At 31.4% G+C, this 23,641-nt stretch overlaps 1 protein-coding gene and 1 pseudogene across 3 annotated transcripts; both read right to left on the bottom strand.

Moving 5' to 3' along the window:
* Nucleotides 1-3,565: 3,565 nt before the first annotated feature.
* On the bottom strand, nt 3,566-5,325 carry LOC143225418 (uncharacterized; annotated as a pseudogene).
* LOC143225419 (uncharacterized) lies at nt 3,566-22,595 on the bottom strand. Of its 3 annotated transcripts, none has more exons than XM_076454829.1 (5): nt 22,528-22,595; nt 20,973-21,119; nt 10,492-10,604; nt 6,499-6,685; nt 3,566-6,141 (listed from the first exon to the last, which is right to left on the bottom strand). In XM_076454829.1, the coding sequence occupies exons 2-5, from the start codon at nt 21,067-21,069 to the stop codon at nt 5,492-5,494; spliced, it is 1,047 nt and encodes a 348-aa protein (XP_076310944.1). In that variant the 5' UTR covers nt 21,070-21,119; nt 22,528-22,595; the 3' UTR covers nt 3,566-5,491. The 3 variants fall into 3 exon arrangements, with proteins under 3 accessions (XP_076310944.1, XP_076310943.1, XP_076310945.1); XM_076454828.1 differs by having other exon boundaries at nt 22,460-22,587; XM_076454830.1 differs by lacking the exon at nt 22,528-22,595 and adding an exon at nt 22,208-22,424.
* Nucleotides 22,596-23,641: the final 1,046 nt, after the last annotated feature.

The raw sequence follows: 23,641 nt of genomic DNA, 5'->3' as shown, positions 1-23,641 counted from the left end.
TAATACACAGATCAAACCATATATCATATGATGTTTTAACATAAGTCAAGATTTCTGTATAAATTTCAGAAATGACAAAAGAAAATAATATTTTACTGGATTTAACATTAATGCAAAGTATTTAAGTATTATTTTACACGTTACAAAATATTCGACCTAAGTTAATAATGAAGCATTTCGTTCTTTGACAGAGAAAATAATCATATTGTGCATTGATTCTGTGCTGTATCACAGTTTCAATTACTTAGTATCAGAAAGCTGGATAACCACAGTTCCAGTTTTCATTTAGTAAGCATTTATTTATTGACCAAATTGAATTAAATATATTAACAAAGGTAAACCATTACTTCATGTTTATTGTTTCAAACTAAACACACTATTTACAATTAAAGATTATCACGCATAATATGTGAGGTAATTATATTTTTATTTTGTTATAATTTGTTTACCATTCATGTATGATTCCTTCCGTTTTTTAGTTTAATTGTGAATGTTTCGTTTATATTTAAATACTAACTTACCTTCAAGCTAATCACATTCATTTTAAATTCGAACGAATTATGAGACTGCTACCAATTTTAAGTGGTTGTCACGTACATATATTATTAATGTTGCAAAAGGTATATAAATTTATGGTCATGCGAGATATAATCTTGTGATTCAACTACTGTCGAGTGTATTGTTTTCACCATTTATATTACATGTTAGGTACAATTGCACTTGATATATCACATTTAATACCTTTTAACAAAAAGAAATGCAATCATACCTTGGAGAAGGATTTCAAAATTATTACAGTTATAAACTTTTACTTTTTTGTCATTCATGAAAAAAAAGAGTGTATTTAAGTAATACACTGAACTATAATGAAGCAATGAGCCATGAAAATAAGACGTTTTGGATTTCGAATTTTATTGACAAGCAAAAGTTGTGATGCGTCCAAACTTAAAAATTTGGGTATTGCAGTAGGTTTGAAGAGAAAAATGTGCTAGCTTTTCTCCTGTAATTCGATTTACAAACAATTTCACAGATTATTTAGCTGATTAAAAATGATTAAGTAATTTTTGTCGGTCAGAAAATGTTGAGAAAATTATATTATTGTTGTTGTAAATTACCTGATTCTTCTACTTATCTAAACTTTATAGTTTAATCAGATGATCTATAGTTAACCAATCAAAATATATACTAATAAAGACAAAAAAAATCAGGTGTGGTTTTGATCACAATAGTATATATCGTGTATATCTATATGGTAATATCTTTTGTGTGCGCTTTATGTTTTATAATATCTTGGGTTGGTTGGTTTGGTGATTTATGCCCCAATATCTTGTGACTTCACACTTCTGTGTTTTTCTTAATGTTAAATTCCGAAACTCAGTATTTCTAATATTCACTTTTGGTTTTTACTTTTAATTTAATATTGTTAGACATTTCAAAATGAGAAATAACTTTATATTATTGACATAGTTATTCTACCATGTAACTGAATATCCACAAATATCGTGACATGCAATGTTTATAAAACTTATTCCGGACTTTGCTTGTGAGCATCACTATTAGGTGTAAAAACAACACACCAAAATATAATATTTTAACGGGGCAAATACATACATCATAGTTATAAAGTATTATTTTTTAAAACTGAAAAAGTATAAAATAAAACTTAAAAAAATAGAAAAGTATGCACATTTATGGTTGTATGAAATATAATCTCGTGACCTAACTAGTGTTGCGTGCCTTTATTGTTTCCATCATTAATGTTACATGTTCAGTAAATTTTCGTTTAATGTATTACTTTAAATATATTTGATAAAAAGAAATGCAATCTTCCTTTAGAGAGAGATTTAAAAATTAGGTGTAAAAACAGATAAAAATTATATTTTAACGGGGCAAAATATATATCATAGTTATAAAGTATTACTTATTTAAATTGAAAAAGTAAAAAGAAAAATATGTTGACTTGCTAAATGTCTTAATATATAAACATGTGTGGATTGTATTAGATAAATATTAAAACGTCTCAGATAAAGTACAATTTAGAAGATGGGTACAACTAACTTCTAGAGATGGGAATATTGTCCAGAAAGAAAAAAATAGTTAACGTCCATAAAACTGATTCAACAAGTAGTCTTATGAAGTGAATAAAGCTCTGAAATTATGTCTACAAGTATTGATAATGAATATCTTTCATTATTATCCTAGTATCCATTTCCGAAGTTGTTCCTTTACATAATTATTCTTCTGTGGCTTAAACATTCTGTTGTATAAACAAAACTGTTGCAACGAGGTGCAGCTGCTTAAAAATATCAGGTCTATACGACCCACAACACAGGAATGAGTAAGACAAGCCAGACTTTGTCCTATACCTTCGTTAGAAGTTTAGCACAAAGCTATTCAGTAAGCCATCTAAACACAGTCTCCAGACCTAAGGCTGTGCTTCTGAAGGGACACTCTTGGTTTGTAATAAGCTGAGCAAAATCTATACGATCGAATTCAATAAAAATGTCTCCTGACGTTTTGCAGAATGTTCTAATACGTTTTCACAGTACAACTCTTACATATCAAAAATAATATAATATTAACGTTTCTCAGTGTCTTTAGGCTGAAACTAAAATTAAAATACGAAAATTAGTAATGTTTCATTTCCTTTTTTAATATGATGAAGATTTGTGACTATTAATTAAAAAGTAGTTTCAAAATTGAAGGAATATTCAAACTTAATTAGAAACGTACCAACTAAGTAACCAATGCTCTTCTCACCAAAATTTCAATTGAACAGAGTAAAAACAAGAGAAAAGAAAAAGAGAGAACATAAAAGCGATAAACTTTGTTTACAGTTAACCCCAAACGTGCACAATGGACTATCTATTCTCTGCCGACAACTGGTATTGAAACCAGGTTTTTAGTGTTGTAAGTATGCATACTTATCTCTGTAACACTGGGGAGAAAGGCATTTTTAAACATTATATTTGTAAGTGTGAGGGATAGGTACACTGATAGAAACCAAGTTAGGTTTTTATAACTTTTAAGTTATAAACTCTTCACTTACAAACAATAATGGTATAGCACTTTCATATATGGTATAACACTTCTTAATTAGTTGAGTTACAATAATTTATTCTGATTACTTCTTGCCATACACATAAATGTTGTAATTTTACTTTCTAAGTCTTATCATTATTATAAAGCATTCTTGAGACTTAATGTTTACACTTTTTAGTTTTTATGAGAGAATTTAACTTTATTATTTCATGTTGCCTGCTACATGTGTTTTCTCATTAGCTTCTGACTATAATCTTAATAACATTTTCTTTTACTCAGATTTCTGATGCAGCATTATTTAAGGAATTTTATAACAGAACTCACTAGTGCTTGTATGTTCCTCAACTTAAACCAGTATAATAACAATATCTAGACCAACATCAAAGATGTCAATCTATGTTATCCACAATGAAGAATGAATCCTGAATGCTTAATCTTACAATTTTCATTTTAATTTTGCGGAATTCCTGGACACCTGAAGTGTCTTAAAATATATTGAATCATCTTTCTTTGATGCCGACACTTTACTTTTCTGTCAGTTTATTGGGGGAAAAGCAACAACAAAAATACAGTTTGGCAGTGTGTATTAATATCAGTAAGTCTAAATGATGAACAATTTACACCAAAATTTTCAATAATGACTCGACAGAAAAACATATGGACTATAAATTTTCTTCTCATCTATCTGCAAGATAAAATTTCAGATATCTACAAGGATGTGGTTTCTTCTAAATTTATAGTACCATATATTTTCGAAGGATATTTTTTCATTAAACCTTGCCAGACACTACACAACTGTGGTTTCTTCCAGCTTCTATTCTTTAATGTGTTTTTATGTTAGAGTTACTTAAACACAGTTTTCCACAAACTGAAGACTGCAAAGTTTTTCTCCAAGTGTATTCCAAAATCATCTCTTAATTCACTTTTTCTTCCAAAGTATTTTTCTCAAGCTGCACAACTCTGTGAGTTCTCAGATGTGATTTCAAATTGCTATTTGTTCCAAAGTGTTTCCCACACACCATACAACTGTAAGGTTTCTCCCCAGTATGTATTCTTTGATGTTTTTTCAAATCACCATTTGTTCCAAATTGTTTTTCACAAACTGCACAATTATAAGGTTTTTCTCCAGTGTGTATTCTCCAATGTACTTTTAACACATCATTTGTTCTAAACTGTTTCCCACACAGTACACAACTGTAAAGTTTCTCTCCAGTGTGTACTGCTTGATGTTTTTTTAAAACAGATTTTGTTCCAAATTGTTTTTCACATACTGTACAACTGTAAGGTTTTTCCCCAGTATGTATTATTTTATGTATTTTTAATTCTTTATTTGTTCTAAAGTGTTTCCAACAATCTGCACAACTGTAAGGTTTCTCCCCAGTGTGTATACTTTGATGTGTTCTTAAGTTACTACTTGTTACAAATTGTTTTCCACACACTGCACAAGTGTAAGGTTTCTCCCCTGTATGAATTCTTTGATGTACTCTTAATTCACTATTTGTTACAAAGCACTTTTCACAAACTGTACAACTGTAAGGTTTTTCCCCTGTGTGTTTTCTTTGATGTATATTTAAATCACTATGTGTTCGAAATTGTTTTCCACAAATGCCACAACTGTAAGGTTTTTCCCCAGTGTGAATTCTTTGATGTACTTTTAAGTTACTGTTATTTATAAACTGCTTTTCACAAACTGTACAACTGTAAGGTTTTGTCACTGTATGAGTTCTCAGATGCATTTTTTAAGTTACTATTTGTTCCAAAATGCTTCCCACACACTATACAACTGTAAGGTTTCTCTCCTGTGTGGATTCCTAGATGTTTTTTTAATTCACCTTTTGTTCCAAATTGTTTTCCACAATCTGAACAAGTGTAAGGTTTCTCCCCAGTGTGTATTCTTTGATGTACTTTCAACACACCATTTGTTCGAAAGTGTTTCCCACACACTATACAACAGAAGGGCTTGTCTCCAGTGTGTATTCCTAGATGTTTTTTTAATTCACCATTTGTTCCAAAACGTTTGTCACAAACTGTACAACTGTAAGGTTTCTCCCCTGTGTGAGTTCTTAGATGCATTTTTAATATACTATTGGCTCCAAAATATTTCCCGCACACTACGCAACTGTAAGGTTTCTCTCCAGTATGTATTATTTGGTGTTTTTTAAAATCACTGTTTCTACCAAATTGTTTTCCACACTCTGCACAACTGTAAGGTTTCTCCCCAGTGTGTATTCTTTGATGTATTTTTAAACTACTGTTTGCCCAAAACTGTTTCGCACACACCATACAACTGTAAGGTTTCTCTCCAGTATGTTTCCTCTGATGTCTTTTTAATACACTATTCGTTGCAAACTTAATTCCACAAATTGCACAACTGTGAGGTTTCTCTCCAGTATGTATTATTTGATGTATTTTTAATCCATTATTGGTTCTGAAGTGTTTCCAACAAATGTCACAACTGTAAGGTTTCTCCCCCAGTGTGCACACTTAGATGTGTTTTTAAGTTACTATTTGTTCCAAACTGTTTTCCGCAAACTTCACAACTGTAAGGTCTCTCTCCAGTGTGTATTCTTTGATGTATTTTTAAGATACTGTTATTTCTAAACTGTTTTCCACAAACTGTACAATAATAAGGTTTTCCCACAGAATGTATTCTCTCATGCAGTTTTAATTCATTATCTGTTCCAAACTGTTTTTCACAAACTGAACAACTGTAACATTTCTTATCAGTGTGTATTCTCTGATGTATTTTAAATATTTCATTTGTTTCAAACTGTTTTCTACATACTGTAAAACTATGAAGTATCTTTGCAGTATGTGTTCTTTGATGATTTTTTATGGGACTATTTCTTACAAAGTTTTCTCCAGTGTTTATCCTGTTTTGTTGTGTTATATTATTGAACATTCCAAGGTCTTGTCCACAAATTATTTGATTGTATGGTTTACTACCATCCTCATGTATATCAAATTCATTTAGGTTATTTTCACTTAAATTTGTTTTTCCACAAACATCACTGTTGGGTTTTGGGACTTCTCTTAAGGAATCTTCTTTTCTTAAGACATGATTACCAGAAAAGTGACTTCTACAGCAGGTGTTTATATCTAAAATTCAAACACAAGATACAACAAATATAATTAATATTAAATATATTATTTATTTATTTGATGAAATTATAAATTAATTTTAATAGTCTAACACAATCTACACAAAAATAAATATTAACAGTTAAAAACAATTATGATGCAGGATTCATAGTTTCACATTTGATAAAACATACATATTGATACATAAAATGTTTTTATTTTGTCATTTCAATCTTTCCTACATACCAAACATGGAATTATGTACTTCTAATTAGTCAGGTCTCTTAGAGTTAAATAAATTTTCGATACAACTAAGAAATAAACCATTTCTTATCAGCCAATGTTAATGAATTTATAGAAGATTGTTATACTCACCAGAAGTACTTTCCAACCTAAATTCAGTTTGTTGTAAATGTTCTTTAAATTCAGTTTCTGTTTTCACGTTCATAACACTATATTTTGCACTATCTAAAACATCATCACTGCAGTAACTGAACTTTGAAATAACCTCATCTTGTGGTAGATCATCAGACTGTTCTGTTTTCACTTTGATAACTGTGTTCTAAAATTAAACAACACATTGAAAAGGTCAATAAAAATAACAGCTAGTGATATCTATAAATAGATAAATATATATAGTTTCTACAATGTACTATCTTAAAACATTACTTTATAAATTTAACATTTATAATTACTTGTAATGAATAATAATAAAACTATTAAACCAAATATTATTTATGTTGTTTTCAATAAAACTGTACAAAAGACATTTAGATAAAAATAGTTTCATCTCTTTTACTTCTAGTTTAAGGTTTTGGATTAACATACACATCTTGAAGTCAATTCATTATTGTACAAGAAATATAAATATTTTGCTTACTGAAACAAATAAATAAAAGTATTGAGGCTTATACCCATATCCTACTGACATGTAATAAAACTAGATACACAAGTTTTAAGTATGCCAGCTTCAGTGTTTTCAGTTTCAAATTCTAATTATGATGATAATGAATGATTCTACATAAAATGTATTAAAATCCAAACCTTGATGGAATATTAAACTCATTCTAACTTGATTTATTCAGTTGTTGTTGTTTTCTTAATTTTCCGACACCTTTTATTGTATATCGTTATTACTAGTTACACTAAAGACTGTTTAATTAGTTATTTTCATTCATTTGTTGTGTAGTTCCAAAGTGTTGCCGTGGTTCTACCACTCATTATCAAACCAAGAAAGGTTTCAAGAATAAAGCAAAGAAGTATTATAATCTCTACTTTTATATTAATGAAGAATAATGAAAGTAATAGATCTATTTAAAGACTTAAAATATTTTAAACATTTTTTTCAATAAATGAACAAAAAATGAAACACATTTTTAGAAGAAAGCAGTTTAACTTATTTTACTTGTAATGAAACTTTGTAGAATGGATGGCAACTGCCTGTTGTGGAGATATAAATGTAGAGGACAACCTGAAGATGAAAGGCAGACGACTTTTGAAACATCATCCTCTACACTTGTGTCTCCACAACAGACAGTTGCCATTAATTCTACAAAGTTTCAAGAATATGCTGCCTGAACAATCTATCAAAGAAATTTTACTTGTAGTTTCATGTTTTGGATTAACATACAAAACTTGAAGAGAGTAAATTATTCTGTTATTTACACAATCAACAGTACGAGATGGAAATATTTTTCACAGCTACTGACTGTTCATCACCGACATTCAGTAATCCAATGAAAACCAACAGATAATTTAATGTATACACAGAAAATAGACATTACAGAGCCTGCTTGCATATTAATAATATAACATTCACAGTAACTTAAGGAAACATCTGTTTACAAAAACATATTCAAGTAAATGCTTAATTCACAGATGGGTATTAGAGAGTTAAATATTTCATTTTATTTCTACAACTGTGAGTTTTCAACATCTTAACCCTTGTCAGCAGCACGAAACTAGTTAACAACTTTTAAATCACCATAGAAGCACTGGATAACAAAACAAATAATGAATCAGAGTAAGCTATTGAGGTTAATTAGGATTTTAACCTGCTCTCAAAGTATTGATTTGTTGTGAAAATTTCAAGGATGACTTACTAGCGATAGTATGCACTCTACTACACAAGCCTCAGCAACCAAGATATGAAGATAAGAGCCTGTAACATAACATTTTTCCTCTTTAGTCAGAGTAAAAAAAGCAAATAAAGGGAAAGAAATAACTCCACTGTAAACTTAAAAGGTTAAAGGAAGTGACTGAGGAGAGAAAGATCAATGACTGGTCTCCAATTGCCCATTTTTTTGGAACTACAAACAGCCAAGAAGAGAGAGAAGGTGACAAGTTCTATAGCTTTTTGTAAAGAAGATCTTGGATGGCTTTTGCTAGATGGTTAGATGTAGGAGGATCTGTGGGGAGGGGAAAGCAAACAATTATGAGAGAAAGAGAAAGATAAAATGTGGAATGAAAAGCCAATTCCTTCCTCAGAAGCTGAATGGCCTATTGAGCTGTAGTGAATGTCTCCCATACAGACATGAACTTTCTGAAATGAGACTCTACAGGACCTGACAGTGAAATCTACATTCCACCCTGCAGAAGAATCCCTATTGGTAAGGTCAAAACTGTTTGTGTCCCATCAGGGATCAGGAAAAATGAATGGGAGATGTTGTAAACCATCATGTAGGAGATATTTTGGACCATTGAGAAGCCAATGTAGAAAATGGAAATTGGTTACATCTACTCAAGATTTCTTGAATTATGGAGTTCCCATAAAATGGACTGTCTGAGATGAGCTTCTCTTAGATCCCTAAAGGCCAATGCACAATGGCAAACTCCCTCAAGTAAACATCTTTCTCCAAAAGATCTCAGCATCAAACCAACCAAGATACCAAGGAAAGAGCAAAAGCCTATAATCTCACCAAAGTGGAAGACTATATATCACTAAGATCCTCTGAAATTTAAGCAAGAGCCAAGTCAAAAGTCTGAGACAACAGTGACAAAGATGACAAAGCAAAAAGTGTCATAGTTGACAGAGAAATTATAGAAAAGAGACTGTTTGATATGAAAAGTGGAATCTTATATAGAGCCCCAAACAATCTCAAATAAGAGTTCACCAGGTGATCAAAAGCAAAGACTTGTTGTTACAATAAAGGAGAAGACAACACATGGCACTTCCATTCTTCAAATGATGTAAAATTCAGGGCAAAGGATTTCATAGAAACACAGCCATCGAAAAACAGAATATACTCCTTGCTCTAAAGGAAGTAGTCTCAAGGGTCATTTTGATGCACAGAAGTTTCAAATGACCATTTGAACATCTGCACACAAGTGGTCTGTGAGCCAAAAAGTGTAGTGTAGTTAAGAAATGATGTGATATTGACTCAGCTAAACAGACACAAACATGGGCAACAAACCTGTCTATCTACAGGAGGAAGGGAACACTAGTTGTTTCAAACAGTGCCACCATCACCTTTCTTCTTACTGTATTTTGCTGTACACTGTCAGTGAGGAACTCTGCAAGGTCCACCATCTTTTGCAGCTGGTAATTGGTAAGAATCTCACATTCTCCACTTGAGAGGAGAGGGGGATTGCACTGTAAAGATCAAGAGAAGCACTTCGATTCTCATCAGAGGCTTGCTGGAAAGGTCTAATGTGGGTTTGAGGAAATAAGCTAATCCTGGAAAACTACACCATTAACATGGTGGAATCTTTCAAAACACTGATGAAAATGAAAATGTACTTACTAATTTTATATGTGGTGTATAAATTAAATAATATTGACTGTAGGAAGTGAAAATTATCCTCAAGAGAGGTGATGAAGAAAATGAAAGAGGTAGCTACGCAGAAACGTATCCACCTGCCAATCAGGAAGATCTTGTCAAAGGACCTATAAGAATGTAATACAAGAAAGAAAGACAGAAGATGAATCTGATGCAGTATCATGTGAAAAAGCTCTGTGAGCATAAATATCTTGGGAAGAATAAGTTAACCAAAGGCTGAAAGGTAGATCACAGTATAACTGGCAGGAGGAAGAGACTGATGGATACATTGATATCAAACTTACTTCTTTAATTTTCTTACAGACACAGTTGATGGAGAACAGGAATGAGATAAGAAGAAGACTAGACGATCAGAGAGGTGAGCCCCAGTGCAATGGACTAGATGAATCCCACATGAGAAGATAAAATATAGTAGGGTCAATATTGCACATAATAACACCCAAAACATAAAATATTGGATTGGTAGTATCGGAAGCTAAAACGTAGTAGCTACAGATTAAATTTTTGGTAAATAAAATGCAGATAAAACATTCTAGCTACATAAACACTTCCATAACAAAACTGTAACAGTTTTAAGTCTGTAAGTTACCTCATCTTTCTCTGTTGTTCCATCACTGTTCTCTTCTTCTTCTTTCTGTTTTGATACATCAAACCTCAAACTGGTAAATGAAGATATATCTTCCCAGGAATCATCTTCTGTTTCTAGAGGAATAAATAATGTGTATTTGTTTATAACATGACAGAATGTAACTGTTATGGATGACATTTTTCAAATTGTACATTCCCTTAAATTACCTTTACATTTTTAAAGAATTGTTTTTTATTCCTCAGAAGCAAACGTGAAAGGACAACTAACATCAAAATACCTACCACATTTATTGGATCAGCCATGACATTGTGAAGAACTATACTAAACATAAATTTCCTTGTACCTTAATTGATTTAGAAAATTCTTTTTCCAAACACTTTACTGAAAACAATATTCTTTCCCACTGTGTTTTGGGTGCCAAGATTAAGATAACTTCTGTGGGAATCATAGGTTATTGCACAATACACTCTTATTTGCTTTCAACCTACTATGGTGTAATGTTAACAGTCTTGAGACAAGTGATGTATTTCATTGATTTATGTCTAATAAGTGTTTACTTCAGCTGCTACCATTAAAATAAAAAGAAATAGATGTGAAAATGTTTGAAGTAGAAACTCTCACAAGAAGTATTTTCAGACTTCTTTATCAGTACTAAAGAGAAGAGAACAGTACTGCTCACTTTATTATTCAATTTTTATGATGGTTAGAAGTTTTGTCAAATTGACTTAGTGCATATAGAGTTATAGTAGAGAAAAAAGAAAGAATTAGTATGTGTGAATCTTGAACATTAAACCAGTTGTTTGGAATTGTTTTGGCTCAAAGCAGCTGGGCCACCTGTGCCAAACAATCTGTGAAAATCATAAAAGTAAAATTTTATAAAATATAAAAATAAATACAGTTAAAATTAAACTGTCCAAAATCAAAATAAAAGACTGAAATAGAATTAAAAAGGCTAATAGCTCATAAAACTTTAAAAACACAATAAAGTTGGACAGTGTCTCCTCTACCAATGGCACTGTCCAATCTCAGAAGTATTCTAGCAGTAAATACACACATCTAAAATAATGCTGCCACTGACAGTTGCATGACAGTGAAACATTGTCTATTATGACTTCAGTGTCACAAAAACCACACGTTAGTGGATCATTCACAGATAAAAGAAAACAGTGAATTAAAAACTGTGACCAATGTGTAGCCTAGCCACAACAATTTTTGACCTTTACAAAAACAAGATGGCCAAATAGTAACATAAGGTTTGATCTGGGAACACTTGTTATGATGTTGCTCATTCCAAGGTGACTGTCAACTAGTAGGAAGCCAAGTCTTGAATACAGGATTGTAATCTGTATATTGGATAGGCTTAGCCGTGACAGCATCAGAGCAGGCTGACTTAGCTGTGATGCCAGCAAGCCAAAGTGGTCAAATATCCAGAAAAACTAGATGGAAACAAATGATAAACAAAAATTGTTGAGAGAAACTACCGAGACACAACAAACCACCAATGACATAGAGACCATTTACAACAGTAGTAGAAAGTTAGTAAGTGATAGCACTGTTTTTGATACATTAAAGTGTGGCACTCAAGACATAGACCTGAGTAATTCCAAGTACCCATGTGAAAGAACAGGAAAAGATTGAAACCACATGGACTAGAAATCCGCTGTCTAGTAAAAACAAATTACAAATGATAATTTGCCTATGGCCGTGCAACCCATATGAATCGAGGTCCTGCAATATGTTATGTCTCCAGGTAACATCATAAGCCTTCTCAAGATCAGTAAATACCAAAAAAAGATGGTTTCTCTTGAGAAAGGTTTCCATGATTGAAGTTTAAAGTTGATTCAGGTGGAGAAGCACCGTCAACATAACCCATGTGGGTAGGCGAGGTTATTCAATTGAAGGAGCCAAACTAGATAAGCATTGACTCTCCTCTCTAAAACCTTACAGAGACAGCTTGTCAAAGCAATTGAATGATAATTAGAAGGAATCTTGGGATCCTTCTCAGGCTTGGAAAAAGGTAGAATAATAGCCTTGTGCCATGCATCAGGAGAAAATTCTCCTGCCAAATCTGAATAATTGTAATGGGTCACAGTTGAAAGGCCAAATTTCACTTAAATCTTAACCCTTTCATGATGGGTCATAGGTCAAAGGCCAAGTCATCACATTTGTTGATTTTCATTCAAAATTTTATTGAACTATTCTTTTATGAATTTATGTCAATAAGTTTGTTAATCAAACTACAGCTTGAATATATATGTTAAATGCAGCACTGTTTAAAATTAGATATCTGTGATGTCAAAATACTAAATCTATAGTTTCATACAAATTGGTAGCTCAAATTACTAATATATGTAAGCTAGAATATAAAATAAGAACCTTATATATTTTTATTTTGCTGAGATATGGTTTATGCACTGAATCAAACACAGTGGCCCTGTTCACCTCTTTCCATTTTTGGGAACAATCCCTTATATGCACTTACTTCAACACATGACATTAGAATAACTAATCGACAGCTTAGAATGTTCTCCTAGTGATTTTCTCAGCCATTTTAATGTATTAAAAGCCATTCCTTCTTTTGAATCAAGATTTCAAGGAGTTAGGTTGTGTCTTTAGTCTGCTCAAAATTTCATATTCTTTTTAAGACCTAAATACAGCTTAGATACTAAGTTTGATAAATTATAGTGTAATTCTATGGTATTGTAATATATGATTATTTCCTTGTTCAACCACATATATAAGGCCTAAAATATACTTGATTTCATACCTTCCTCATGCAAAATTTTAAAAGGCTTAGCAACCTATGTCAAGCAGCAATCAAGTTCAAAAGTTGTAGCTAGAAGATATAATTGTTTGCTTTAATTCTGTATTTGCTGCTCTATATTTTATGAAAAATAAGTTTAATAACTTAGTGGTAATCTATATACATACATAATCTATAATAATTAAAACATGTCTGCATATTACAAAATATTATTCTACTAAACACAGCCAAGACAAAATTATTTTATTGAGGATAAAGGCCAGTTTTATAATATTAGTTACAGTAATATGAATGCACATGCTCCACCTCAATGTTAGCCAGGTACAAATGGAAGGTCAATGTAATAATAAATACATAATGTTATGAGAGTAGTTGTTCAGGCTAAACATTTGTATTTTCTTGTTATAATCTTTAGTCACTGTAGAGCAAAAGAAGCATGATAAAAATTTCTTCATTTTTTAAGGTGGTTACAAGGTTGGTCAAATTGAGTGACCCCACATACTTAGGGTCAAGAAAATAACAGAGAAGATATATAATCTTACTGAAAACAAATATTTCAAGTGTATTTAGAGGAGGATTTTGGAGATTATGCAAATAACATCTGAGATTTTTTAGATGAAGAACAATTTTTTTGAATCAAAATATGAAAATCATTTTTCACTATCAATACTTTCACAAGAAAATCTTTAGAAAAAATACCTCATTAAAAAATCTGAATTTTTTATATATAAAAAATTTTGTAATCTTAACTAAAAGAGTTCTACATTTTGTAAAGATGCACATACTCCATCAAAATTAATAGTATGAATACTTTATGTGTGCAAGCATGTATATGACCTCATATATTATACCAAGCCTGTTGAGAAAGGGTTAAAGACAACCAGAAGAAGAGTAGGAGAGGCAGGAGAGAGAGAGATGATGCAACATCTCATGGTGAACATAATAAGGTTTAACCAATGTAGTGCCACTCCAATGAAATGCAATCTTAAGTTTCACCAATGTAAAGGTGTGATTTCATTCATGGAGTTAACTGGCCCAATAGAAAAGAGGCAATTACTCTGCTTGAGCTTTATGGCTAAGAAGGTGGGGGAAAAACACAAGTGCTGTAAAGATAAGTTCCTGTTGAGAGTATCAACAATGCTCCATATGTCACCAAATTCCTGGACATCAGAGAGCAAAATGGAAAGGAGATAGGAAGCATACCTCTCTTGGATACTAAAATTATGTTGTAGACATAATGGCATTAAGAATGATTCATTATTAATTAAGAACATTGCTGTAGAAAGAGGTTTTGATTCTACAGTTGTTGACAGAGATGCTGCAAAACTAACAAACAGGGATAAAATTATTAGGTTAAAACCATTTGCTGAAAAAAACAAAAAATAATGTTTGGTACTATCATTTGTACCTGGCTTATCTTGACAAATAATGAAATAATTTAAAAACAAATGGCTATTTTTCTGATATAAAGGCCAATATACAGCAAATTCTTAATACAGGTAAAGATAAAATTGGTTTAATGGAAACATTCAATATATATAAAATAGGTTACATAGAACAAAGTAGAAGAAATTTAAAATTTAGAACTAATGAACACAAAAGAAATGTTAAAAACAGTAAGATTACTATTTCACCTTTAGCAGAATACATCAGTGAAACTAAACTCACAATCGAATGGAAGAAAACTTATTTTAGAACAATTTGGAAATTTAATTAGTATGAATATACGTGATTCTATTGATATAATATAAAAATAAATTTATATTATCAAATAAGGTTGACTGACCTGACAAAAATGTCAGTAGATGGCATAATATTCTTCAATGTACAAATTTGTCTTCTGGTAATTGTATAACTAAGGGTTATATTTTACCAACCATTACAGTCCTGAAAATGATGCACTGATATACACTGAAACATGTAGAGTGTATGAAACTCTTTATTAAAGTCTCTTTGAGGTTTTTGTTTATTTAAATCTTGTATATTAAGTTATTGGTAGTTCATTATACTTCTGAGACTGGTAACTGCCTTATTTTTAGAATTGTGTATTAAATAATCATTGTTTTAAAAACTGAGTTTTTAAAATAGAAGTTCTTTTTAACTGTAGGATATCATAATCAAAGTTATGAATATAATTTTGATTGGAAAAACTCAACAATGATCTAGAAAAGAAAGCTCCAGGTTCAAAAGTCTTTTTCAAATAATGTGCTACATTTGTGGAAGAGAAAATAAAATTTTATGTTGTAGCTATCAAAAAAATAAATACAAATTTAAAAAGATTATAATATCATTGTACAGGTCATTCATTAAGCCACATTTAAGGCACTACTTTCAGTCTTGAGGTCTTTATCTTAGAAACAGTTGTTAGAAATAGTTTAGAAAAAAACTACTACAATGACAGCTGGGAAGTAAAGGTTGTCATATAATGATAGGTAACATCTCTTGAAAATAAAGAACAATCACAAATGTTCTGACTGAGATGTTTAGGATTATTAAAGAAATCTAAAGTTTGATTCCATAATTTTTTTTTATTTAATGGTAAGAGAGGTAAGACTAGGGAGCAAATATAACTTTTACCAAGTCAGAATCATGTTCAGCTAACACAGGATGGTTGGCCTTTGAAGCATGTTATCTTCAAATGTGAAAGATGCTGTAAATTTATGAGGCTTAAGAGAAGGCTTAATAAACATTTGAACGATAAGAGCTGAAGTTTAGTTTTTTTTAGGGTCTAGTTGAATTTAGCGGAGAGTATGACACAGGTGGACCAACTGGCCCTTTGTTGTTCTTTAATGCTAGGAAGCCAGATATTCTTATATTGATATGGGCATTGGTTCTTCCATTAGAAATACAATGTAGCAAGTAAAACTAAAAAAAAGTAAGATGGCAGTAATAAGTCTCCTAATTTTCACTCAAAATCAAACCTCATGAGATGTCATTAGGTCTAAATCATAAGTTACTATTTTTCTACATTTCTAAGAGGTACTTGCACAAACAGATATAGGTACTCACACAAATAGAGAAAACTGTTTAGTGCTGTCCACAACATGTAAAAATATTATTTTTCACATTCCCCAAGTATTCTTTCTCCTCTCCATTGAAACTGACAGATTGCAGTGCATCTCTAGTGCAAATCATCATGTGTCAACCCCCAACCAGAAAGAGTGCAACATATTCTGATGATGTATGTGACTCTCTCCATAGAATTCTAATGAAATATCACTTTGAGTTATGGCAGAAGATGAAAATCCCAATTTTCAGTGGGGAGGAAGAACAGGAAGTGCAAGAGAAGGCAAGTATGTATCAGAAATACATTTTCAGTGCAGGAAAATTATAACTTCTGATATGGTACATCACCTCCTCTCACATAAATAACTAGAATCCCAAACTGAACAGGTGGATGGACCAGTGAAAGAGAAAGAAGCATCTGAAAAACAATTTATAAGATGAGACAGATTCTAAAATTTGATGTGGGAAACCTCGTCACTTCTGAAACAAGTATGTTCTTCACCCATCATAGCAAGATGTTGCATGTATGGGAGAAAAACAGAACAGCATATCCAATTTTGAAAGAACTATAGTCAGAAAGTAACCCAAACCCTGCAAAACATATAAAAATCAATCCCAGTAATTACAAAAGTGGGTAAAATGTGAAGGATGTGCCACTAGATATAGAGTGGTTAGGGTGCAAAGGACCTTACACCACATGTCAACCACATCCAAAATCCATGTTTCTGGGAATCAATATCCATGTGGGGTAGGATGAAGATCATGCCATTGGTAAGTTAACTCCAATACAAAACCTGGCTCATGAGTGCAATGATATCCATGTTGGGGTAGAAAAGAGGATCATATAGGCCAACAGGTACTGGCAACCATGTGTGCATAAGAAAAGTGAAAGAAAGTTGCAAGTTCTAATTGAACTGAAAACACATCCAATGAAGTCAAAGTGGAGTCCAGCTAGATGTATGTACAAAAAAGAAAAATACCCATATGGACAAGATGTTAGATAGGTCAGAGTAAGGATTTCTACAACTTGATTAACAGCCTTCTATAATTGCCTCAAGGAGCAGCTGAGAAGGGTAACAGGTGGATTCTTGTTAGTAACAAGTGAACAATAGCTATATTGCCAAAGAAAGAGGAAAGTGAACCCCAAAAGCATATAAATGTTGAACAAATGCTCTGAAGACCCAACAAAACATATAGGACTGATGTACCTGAAAAGCAGTGAACAAAACACAGAAACCACCCCACAGAGAATAAACTGAAAAGAGAGCCAGAAGTGACAAAATATTGAGATGTGCATATAAGAACTCCCAACTTTCTTCTTCACCATCAGCATGGAGAAAAATCCATCTAAGGGTGAGAAATGACTCTGTTGTAAAACAGGACAGATTGAAAATTAGAAATGAGGCAAGACAAACCTAATACAAGTTAACAGTCACCACTGATAAAAACCTGGAGAAAAAAGAATAGGTGCCACTGACTGCAGAGACAAAAATATCTTCTACCACTTCAAACAGATTCAAGTTGGTGGCAGGATCCTCGGTGTACAAGTAACAATATAATATAGTCCACCTCCCACTGGACCAGAATCCTGTGGTTATTCTCTGGTACTGATGGCTACACATCCATCAATATTAACTAAAACAATGAAATAAGAAACCCTTGGATGGAGGGAGAGGAATTGGTAGATAAGGATCAGAACAGAACAGGAGCATGTCATGGCTCCAACTGGAAAATATGAACAGGTTGAGTCTTGACCCACAGATTACACACTAGTTTCCAAAGTCTCAGATAAATGATTGAAAACATTTCCCAAAAGAAAATGAAATCCCAAAAAGAAAGATGAAACAAACGTACTCAAGACAAGATTGTACCACAACCCAGAAAACCCTAACTACAGTAAAACTACCTGTGTAAAGCAAGAGCTGAAGGTGACATACATGCCTATATGAAGAAAATGAGGAATCACAGAAAGGCAGAGAACTGGATAAAACATAACATACCTAAGAAATCATGTTGAAAAATGCTATATTAGGTCTAAATGATCCTTCAGAAGGGGTAGAGAAAAACACTGCAAAATCAAGTGGTGTAAAAAAGGCTATCAGATCTTCACTGTTCACAAGGATTAGTGGGACAAGTTCAGAGGAAAAAGGTTTACTCAAATAATAGTCAATCTCATCATGGATAATAGCAATGAAATCCAATGATGGGTCTCCCTCACCAGCAGCCTGTGAAAATGTTAAAGGTACAACATCCAATGTGGGAATATGAACCCTAGAATACATTGTATTAATATGTAATTAAAAAAAAAGTGTTTGATATAAAATATATGATTGTAAGAAAAAAATAAACACTGAGAAATTAGGTTAAAGTATTTCTTCAAGGTAATGAAAACAAATAATAATTAAGAAATATCACTTCAGAAATTAAACTATTAAAACCATAATTAATACAAAGCGTACAAGAAGCAAAACCATTTGAACACAAGTATTATCAAAGAAGTGATAGTTTGGTATAATTGAATGGAGGGAGTCACTTGCATCATGAGAGTATGTTGCACTGTTATTAGTTTGAAGCATGATGACTTGCATGAGAAAAACATTGGAATCAGTCAATTCCAATGAAGGGGAGATAGAGAGTTTGTGGCATGCATAAAAAAATTTACATATAAAAGGCAGCACTGAACAAGATTGTGAGAGGACGAATTGTATTGGAAAATACTGTTAACAGTAAGGATACTCAATTCATCGAATAATGCATTCTAACTATTACAGGTTCAACTATTAGACTTATACACATCTGTTTTCTTTTAATTTTATTGTTTAAGTAGGTGCACCAAAAGCAACATATCATAGCATGGTGTTAGCAGTAGGAAGTTTACACAACATCTTGTATCTGAAAGTGTTCTAGAGTCAAACATTATGTGCATATGCACTCAAAATATACGCTAGTGCTAATTTAGGCATTTTAATTTACTGAGATAAATTTAAAATTTTTACATTTTACTGAAGTTTATTTAAAACACAAAACATTAAGTAAGTAATATATATCTAAAATATGCAGCATGACAAATCCTAAATCAGATTTAACAACAAGAAAGCACCAACCAATCCACATTTATATTCATGGTCAATCTAAATAAACTGATTAATTAGAGGTGATCAAACCTCAACAGAAACTATTTTTCACCCATAGTCTGATAAGAAATAATGTCTTAAATAAAGCAGTAGAAGCTTTCAGAATAACAATTAAAATTATACAGAAGGTGAGGAAGTGGTGAATTATGGATAGGTATGATGCTATCACTTTATTACTTTAAGGAGATCCAAAGTTTTAGCCTTGTGAAACTGTCAGAATATGTCATATTCAACACGAGGCAAACTATGATTCAGAGGTTAATCTACCTGTTCATAAATAATGTGTAAATAGAAAAACATATACCTAAAGAGATCTTTGATAAAAATAAAATTATGTTCAAGGTTACGGCTAAAACAAATGTGTTTTTTAAAACACTGCTAACATTTGAAATTAGTAATTCTAACTCTCATAGTACTCACTTCAATACAGAGCTGGACTATTAACTTGATTATCAACTTATTTATGAGAACTACATGTTACTGTTGGGTAAAACAATCAACAAACTAATATTAGTGCTTCTAATTATTACTATTTGATTATTCCAACTAAAAGAAAAAAAGTTACAGATTATCAAAAATTAATCAATCAATGAACCTAAAAGTTAAACAATTTGTATATTTGACTAATCACTTAGCTTTTGATAGAAATAAATATATCTTTGCAAATGCATTTTTCAGACACATTTTCTTAATTTAAAGTATACAAAACTGGCTCTTTATGATACATTGAAATAACTTATTTTAGCAGTCTTCTATTTTTATGAGTTTTATTGGTAATATTATCAATTTATTACAAATAAAGTAAACCAATAAAAAAGATAAAACAAATGTTATGCTTTAGATTTGATTAAGGTACTTCACTATCAGTAGCTACTCACTTAATCTCATAACTGTTTGTACAGAACATTGACTCACTTAGCTGGTCTCAGGTTTAAACACAACAAAGTGATAGTACAAAAAATATATTACAATACTGTCATTGGTTTCAAGTTTCTCAGCTCAAAGACTAGAATAATGCAACCTAATTTTACTGGTACACATCTCTAGGACAGAAAGTCAAATCACATGAATAAAAATTTCTAATCAATGATGGAAAATTCTGAAACTAATAGTATGAAACAGGTAAAATTTACAGTATCTGTGTTGTGAAGAACACAATACATTTGAATAATAAAAATACACATTTACTAACAGGTTGTGTAAATATAAAAAAAGATAAAACAAATGTTGTGTTTTGATTTGATTAAGGTACTTCACTATCAGTAACTACCCAGTTAATCTCATAGATGTTTGTACAAAATATGGACTGACTAAACTGGTCACAAATTTAACCACACCGAAGTTATGGTATTGAAAATTATAACAACACTGTCATAGGTTTCAAGTTTCTCAAATCAAAGACTACAATAATGTAACTTAATATTTCTGGCACACATCTCTGAGACAGAAGGTTAAATCACATTATGTTCCAACCAATGATGGAAAATTCAGAAACTGATAGAATGAAACAGGTAAAATTTACACTATCTGTGTTGTAAAGAAAACAATATATTTGAATAATAAAAGTACACACTTACTAACAGGTTGTGTAAATGTCTCTTCACTTTCCACCAATTTGGTATCCAACAAAGTATCTTCATGAAAGGGTTCAACCTTTATCTTTAATAATTCCATGGTTCAGTCAGAGCTTCACTTTTATGTTCTTATCAAAACTTGAAGGTAGACTACAGAACAGATTAACAATTAAAACTTATACCTTTTAAAACAATCTAAACAAAGACTCCAACAAACATTAATATCAAAGTACACAGTACCTTTATAGTTTTAATATTAATTCATATGTTCCATTTATTATGTCTTTACACTGAAACTAAGTTATCTTTACCTTGTGATAACTGGGTTTGTAACAAAATATGTAATAAGAAACTCAAACAATCATTACCAACAATTTCAAGTACTTTAAATATCTAAATATCTATAATTGAGAAGTAGTCATCATTGTAAATACTAAGTCAGCAGCTTTATAAAATATAAACCTTGGTTTTAATGATAACTATAAACATTACAGGTATCACAGCAGTTCTGTGTTTAACATGAAGTGGTGTCTGACTTCCCTTGGTTTCAAATTAAACAGTCAACTTTATAAATATAATTCCTTAGAATTATTTTTATGCTAGGCATAATTGTCACTAATTTTTTTACATTTTATTAATTTTAATATCACTATATATATACTGTAGTACTTCAACACAAAATAACAAAAATAATGTAGCACAGGAAAAAAATAAACTATAATTTTCAAACAACATTACATCATCTACATTTGTTGATAGAAATCAAAAGTTTAATTACTTTCTAAAATAAATTAAGCACAATGTAAAGATTTCTGTGATAATTAGAATAATTCATCTCATTCTTCACTCTGCTCCTGGAAATTTTGAGATGAAACAATAAATGTGGTCTCATATACCATATGAAATTTAAAATATAAATACCTGAGTAATGGAATTACAACACCAGAAATATATGAAAATACACTACGAGCACCAGTATTACCTTTAATACTGGAAGTAGAACTGCTAGCATTCAAAGTGTTAGTGTATAACAAACTTACAAATGTATTTCAACTATCTGTATTAGTACAAGATAGACAAAGGAAAAGAAAATTTTACTCTTTGAAACTTTCTCCATATTGGCAGAAAGTATATTATACTTTTAATTTCTAACTATACTCAAGTTTCAATAGTTCTAATAAGCTAATTTTAATTTCTATTCTAGTTGTGTATCCCTACAGTTACAGGTAATAACATACTTGTTTGTTGTTACAAGTTTGGTTATCAGTACAAATACACATCAATACAAGATTTGGTAAAGATTTTCATTCTATCAACGAAATCTAATACCACCTTTGACCAAAAACTGGGAATCAAAACATTATCCTATGGCTGTTTAGTTTCTCAATATATTTTCTTATGCATATAGAAAAAGAATAACGACATAATTTACAGTTTAGTTAACACAATATTATAAATCATGTAAGCCAACGAATTCTACTTTTATTTACTTATTCCTTCTTTCGTTTGGTTCAACTATGTACTGTTTTCATCCATTAAATGTAAAGAACTAATTCACCTTTTGGTTAAACTACGTTCATGCAGACTTTGTGTACACATATTCTGAAACTAATTCAACTTCCCCCTAACGGTGTCGTCCAGCTATTAATATTGTGACGGTTTTAGTAGATTTGTGACAATACTTGTTGTTGTTTTGAATTAAGCCCAAAGCTACACAATGGGCTATCTGTGCTCTGCCCACCACGGGTATTGATACCCGGTTTTTAGAGTTGTAAGTTCGCAGACATACCGCTAAGCCACTGGGGGGCTGTGACAATAGTAGTGACTGTGTGTGTGTTTTTTCTTTTAGCAAAGCCACAAAGGCTATCTGCTCAGCCCACCGAGGGGAATCGAACCCCTGATTTTAGTGTTGTAAATCCGGAGACATACCGCTGTACTAGCGGGGGACAATAAGAGTGACATGAGATGTAACCCCAGAATAAAATACGAATATGTTCGCTATGTATAATTAGAAATAATTATTGTTAACTTTTGCTCACTATTCTTATTGATTTTGAGAAGTGGTTTAAGTTTCGAATATTATAATTCGTTATGACGAAAAATGTTAAATATTCTTAATGTATTTTATTTGATCTAGATTGATATGTTTTAGTTCTTACAGACACACTGAATATTTTTCACCTAAGACTAAGAAAGACGCTTGAGATTTAATATACAAATCAAACCATAGATCACATGATTTTAACATAAATCAATATCTCTGTACAAATTAAATTTCGCAAACGACAAAAGTACGGAATATCTAACTGAGATTTAACATCAGTACCAAGTATTTAATTTTATTTTACACTTTTACAAGTTATTTGGCACAAGTTAACAATGAAGCATTTTATTCCTTGACAGGGAAAACAATCTCATGGTGCATTGATTTTGTAATGTATCACAGTTTCAATTACTCAGTATTAGCACAGTTCCGGTTTTCATTTAGTAACTATTTATAGGCCAAATTGATCTGAATATGTTAACAAAGACGAACCATTACTTCATGTATAGTTCAGTGATTATTTGAAACTTTCAAGTTAAACATGCTAAATTTGCGTTAATGATTTAATTTTCTTGAATCTCGGTATTTACTATTAAAGATTACAATGTATAATATGTGATCTAGTGGA

This window comes from Tachypleus tridentatus, chromosome 9 (genome assembly GCF_004210375.1).
Source record: "Tachypleus tridentatus isolate NWPU-2018 chromosome 9, ASM421037v1, whole genome shotgun sequence".
NCBI lineage: Eukaryota > Metazoa > Arthropoda > Merostomata > Xiphosura > Limulidae > Tachypleus > Tachypleus tridentatus.
The sequence above is the reverse complement of the archived record's forward strand: the minus strand, read 5'-3'. Positions and strand labels throughout refer to the sequence as shown.

What these genes read in the sequence shown, in the direction of transcription:
- LOC143225419 (XM_076454829.1), bottom strand. Translation starts at nt 21,069, where the DNA reads ATGGAATTATTAAAGATAAAGGTTGAACCCTTTCATGAAGATACTTTG. An exon ending in GAACAACAGAGAAAGATGAG is followed by an intron (nt 6,686 to 10,491) that starts GTAACTTACAGA and finishes GTTTAATTTTAG; the next exon opens with AACACAGTTATCAAAGTGAA. An exon ending in TAGGTTGGAAAGTACTTCTG is followed by an intron (nt 6,142 to 6,498) that starts GTGAGTATAACA and finishes TTTGAATTTTAG; the next exon opens with ATATAAACACCTGCTGTAGA.